The sequence below is a fragment of the Ostrea edulis genome, chromosome 4, assembly GCF_947568905.1.
Source record: "Ostrea edulis chromosome 4, xbOstEdul1.1, whole genome shotgun sequence".
Lineage (NCBI taxonomy): Eukaryota > Metazoa > Mollusca > Bivalvia > Ostreida > Ostreidae > Ostrea > Ostrea edulis.
In genome coordinates, this window is record NC_079167.1 from 65,919,643 (window position 1) to 65,924,698 (window position 5,056).

The following is a 5,056-nucleotide window of genomic DNA, read 5'->3' on the forward strand; positions in this document are numbered from 1 at the left end:
ACGTGCAAGTTTGTTGAAGACGTTTTTGATTTCACTTGGACACCATATTACCAGTTATGTAGTTATTAATTTTTTAAACAGAAAAATATCTATGATCCTTATCAAATTTTGAGTAGTATATGTTAAGAGCAATTAGTGGGGAAAAAATAATCAAAATTCAGAAACGTTAAAATAACATTTTGAAATCAAATTTTTTTTTTTATAATTCTAACCTGAAATTTTTTAATTCCTCCAACATTTTCAGCACAGTGGTTTTTTTTTTTTTTATCTGTCTCCGAGAAATCGAGCCACATTTTGGGGGATAGTTCCGGTATCTTTTGGAACCTGAGAGTGTTCACCGTGTTGGGAATAATGTGAATCAGGGTGGTGATGGCACTCGACCGAGATTTGTAGTTTATTTCCACCTTCCATTTTTTTTTCGAGAACCTATGATGCGTAAAAATCTTTCATAAAAATATTGCTGTAAAAAGTGTGTGCATTCATTGATGTTTATAATTAAAATTTTCAGCAGCTGATTATTTTCAAAGAAGGTAACTACATCAGGATCCTGAGGGCAGTGGTTTTCTTCTCTGCCCTGGTCAGAAATCCAACTCTGGACAGAAATCCAACTCTGGACCATTGTATAAGATCCAGGCGGCCGTTTCACTAACCTATCGTAGAACGTAAACGTAGCCCTAAACGTGAACGTAGCACGTACGGCCGTTTCACTAAAAGTTACGACTTGCGATTTACGATTAAGATCGATCGTAACTCTACGAGTGGTCTAGGGCTATTTTAACAATACTTACATGCACGTAAAGTCGGTAAACAAACAAAATGGCTGCTCTTATACTCGTGAGGACATGACAGACGACATAGCGAGAAGACAATTACGTCGAGAACGAGTGTTTCGAGACAGGGCGAATCCACTTGACTACCTACAAGATGTGGAGGTAGTCGAGAGATATCGGTTGCCTCGTCCGTTTATTTTCCAACTGATGGACGTAATTGCAGAGGATTTGAGGAGGACAACACAAAGAAGCCACCCTCTTCCCGTTTCTACACAAGTATACTAACTTTGTATTTCAAGTCCGACCCTTACTTGTTTAGAAAAGAGTTATCTTTCTTTTGGTAAGCGATAAATGTAGTACGGCCGAAACCCGAATATGGACACAGACTACCAATTATTTTGCTATACATTCCTTTATAACATAAAAATTAATATAAACAATTCCATCTCCGCAACTTACTTGAAACTTGGTACAGACTTAGAGCAATTCAAGTCCAAAAATATTTGTGAATCTCAGGAAAATCCACCGCACACAAGTCCTGTTATGACACTGCAAGTAACCCCTACCCAGCATATTTCCCTTTCCCTTTGAGAAGCAGGTAAACAATGGCCTATTTACACCCTTCCTACTACACACTTATGAGCAGAATTTCCCATTATTATAAGTTTTTAATTTTTTTCAGACCCTCTTCTTTCCATCTATGCCCTATAATAACACAAATCCACCCCACATACATCCCCAAGAATGTTTAAGAAAAAACCTCTATTTATAAACAGGCACTACTAGTAGTCTGTAACCATATGCCGAAAGTCCCGGGTAACGTTTTTCTCTCTCGTAATAACACACAATTTGCAGAGGTTACTGTTTGTAACTTAGGTACATAAAGATATAAGCTTTTTCTGAGAATTCTTCTACAAAAGTACGACACAATAACATGGACAAAGGATGACACAATAACATGCGCATATAAATGCACCATATATGCAAGTGCGATTTATTTAAGTTACCTTGGATATCTAGAACTCAGTCTGATTCAACATTGTCTATGTTTAATCCTAAAACGCGGACTTTCGGTTGATCGCATGATCAGGGACCGTATTCAGGTTTCGGCATTTATAAAACGCACTAGATTTACCGCTTTTTGGTTATTGATTTAATTAAATTATATTGATTGGAAATTAATACAGTTTTTCCACTTTCAACCATTAACATTGATAAGTCACATGAGGACCGATCCACATTAAATTGCTCTCGTCAACTGAATTAATTTTTTTTGTGCGTCATCCCCCTTTCAAATTTTTACTTACCCATAACCTCACCATACCAACAAAAGTTTTTTGATTTTGCAGGTGTTAGTAACATTGAGGTATTTGGCAAAGGCTTCCTTTTTTTCTGAATGTGGAGATCTACACGGAATTTCTCGTGTGAGTGTCAGCAGATCCATCGATGCTGTTACAAAATCTATTTGTGCAAAAATTGATAATATAAATTTCCCCACAGGTACATAAATATATATAAAATCATAATAGCCCTTATGAAAATGTAAATGCACAAATATACTTTATATATAATATATATACATATACATATATATATATATATATATATATATATGTGTGTGTGTGTGTGTGTGTGTGTGTAATCATTTTTTTAAATTTTTGATTACATATATATACATATATATATATATATATATATATATATATATATATATATATATTAGTGGATTGCTTATATATATATAATGTTTCACCTGTATATTGTAATGAAAATGACAAAAAATTGCTCTATTATGTACTGGATACCTGAAATGCCGTATGTTTTGTATATACATGAATATTTTTAAAATGAAAGAAATTGCTATTTCTCTTTTAGAAAATGAAGCCATCCAAATAAAGCAGGACTTTTTCAAGATGGCAGGATTTCCCAATGTACTTGGAGCAATTGATGGGACCCTCATTTCCATCATTGCTCCAAAGGAGAACGAGCCAGAGTACGTCTGCAGGAAGGGGTTTCATGCATTAAATATACAAGTTGTTGCTGACACCTCCTTGAGGTTTGCTTATAGCTTATACAAATATTCCAATATCCCTTTTACATAAAAATCAAATTTATAATATAATTCATCTATTTGCAGATTTCGTAATGTGGTATGCAAATGGCCAGGCTCAGTTCATGACTCTTTCATGTTTTCGAACTCTGCTTTGAAAGACCATATGGAGGCTAGGTAAGTCTTTCAAAAGAAAAATAGAACATGCACAATTTTCATTCATTTAATAGACCACCTTCAATGTGGATTTCTTTTATTTGAACATTTACCAGTAAATACAAGTGAACATGTAAAGAATTGCTGATGAAACTTCTTCAATTTACTTTCACTTCCCATCCACACAATCAGAATAGTTGTTAATTTATGGCATTCAGTTCAAGTTGTACAGGTACATATTTAATCAACACCATATCTACTGTTCGTTCATTTAAAAACTTATATCAAGAAGAAAAATTAAAAAAAAAGATTAGAAATATGTTCATCAACAGAATGGTAAGAAGTATTTTTTTTCAAGTCAGACAATTCAGAGTTCCAGGTCGTTGATGAAAACCTTTCAATGAAATAATTCATTTTTATATGACCTAATAGTTCACACAATTTGAAAATTATAATTAGTTACAGTCATGGACATATATATTGTTTGATATATATAGTAGAGTATTTTGAGATATTGTTCTAATTAATTCAATGACATTCCATTCAAAATAACATTCACAACATTTAAACCAACTCCATTAGCGGTAATTCTGTATACATGTATACACTAAATACTAAGTTCTCTCCAAAGAGCTTTTATTTTTCATACACAACAAAATAATCCTATTTCATTATTTAAACAAGAGGCCCACAGGCCTTATCGGTCACCTACATGTAAGTACTAAGTAAAAATTATCACTACTCCCAAGGGCTATGAAATCTAGAAAGAATATTCCTGTTCTGAATATCTAAGATAATTTTTTAACATTAAGCAAATATATAAAATGAGATGTGTTCTTACAACTTCAATGCCCTCATAAGTACATACAATGATGAAAGGCTTCACATAACATAATAGGTGTATTAACATTAAAACATCAAAAGCTTTTCTTAAACAAGTGCGGTTCTTGAGAAGAAGATTTTTGAAAATTGGTCAATTTTGGGCATAACATGTGGGTTTATCATTTTTACATAGAGATGATGGATGGCTTTTGGGTGACTCGGCATATGCTTTGAAGAAGTACATGATGACACCAAAGTTAAATCCATCTATCGCTGCTGAACAGTCGTTTAATGCTGCACACAGCAGGACTCGTGTTGTGGTTGAAAGAGCACTAGGAGTATGCAAGTCCCGCTTCAGGTACCAATATTAACTGGGGGGTTGGGGGGGTTGTCGTTGCTCAAATTGAGATATATACATGTATATATATATATAAAATGTTTTACCTATATATTGTAATGAAAATAACAAGAAATTGCTATATTATGTAATGGATACCTGAAATGCCGTAAGGTATTTCCACCCTCCTGTGACGTCATAAAATTTTGCTATGTCAATGATTTAATAAGATTTATGTGTAACAGGAACATAAATTTTGTTGGAGTCTTTTTCAATAGTTATAGTAAAAAATCTTGTTAACCATGAACTATTTTAAAAGTCTACATGAATAATCAATTATATGTTTCAAAATATTGAATCTAAGGGCAATAAATCTATGCCACATATACTTCCAGGTGTATACATAAATCTGGTGGAGTGCTTCTTTTTACCCCTGCAAAATCTGTACAGATCATAATGGCGTGTTTGAAGCTGCATAATATGTGTGTACAGATGAGGATTCCAGCTGAGGAGAATGAGGTACTGATAATGAATCAGGATGATGCCCACCCACAGGTTCCCAATGCTGCAGTTGACCAAACTGGACAGGCTATAATCCAGCGATTTAATTAAAGGTGCTTATATATACTTAATAGAAGAATATCAAATAGTTCTAATTGAGAACTGTGGAAGGAGTTTACCAAACAAATTATGTGCTCTCTTTGTATTATTTCCTCTAAACAGACTTAGTTCAATAACCTGTATTTTTCTCAAAAATTGAAGAAAATCAAAATCCTTGTAACATACCCATCTTCAATATCCATACACACACTCTGTAAAACAAGATGGAGTAAAAATGCCTAACAAATTATGTACCCTACATATAACAATAATGTTCACCTAAAGGGGCACAATTCCTGCAAGAGCAAACAAAATGGATAT

The 5,056-nt window shown here is 33.5% G+C and overlaps 1 protein-coding gene across 1 annotated transcript; it reads left to right on the forward strand.

Annotated features, from left to right (window-relative positions):
* Positions 1-796: 796 nt before the first annotated feature.
* Positions 797-4,747, forward strand: LOC130053828 (putative nuclease HARBI1). The gene is made up of 6 exons (XM_056161430.1): positions 797-1,046; positions 2,120-2,270; positions 2,646-2,826; positions 2,908-2,997; positions 3,992-4,156; positions 4,531-4,747. Exons 1-6 carry the CDS (start codon positions 843-845, stop codon positions 4,745-4,747), a joined length of 1,008 nt encoding a protein of 335 aa, XP_056017405.1. The 5' UTR covers positions 797-842.
* Positions 4,748-5,056: the final 309 nt, after the last annotated feature.

What these genes read in the sequence shown, in the direction of transcription:
- LOC130053828 (XM_056161430.1), top strand. Translation starts at nt 843, where the DNA reads ATGACAGACGACATAGCGAGAAGACAATTACGTCGAGAACGAGTGTTT. An exon ending in CTCTTCCCGTTTCTACACAA is followed by an intron (nt 1,047 to 2,119) that starts GTATACTAACTT and finishes TTGATTTTGCAG; the next exon opens with GTGTTAGTAACATTGAGGTA. An exon ending in TAATATAAATTTCCCCACAG is followed by an intron (nt 2,271 to 2,645) that starts GTACATAAATAT and finishes TTTCTCTTTTAG; the next exon opens with AAAATGAAGCCATCCAAATA.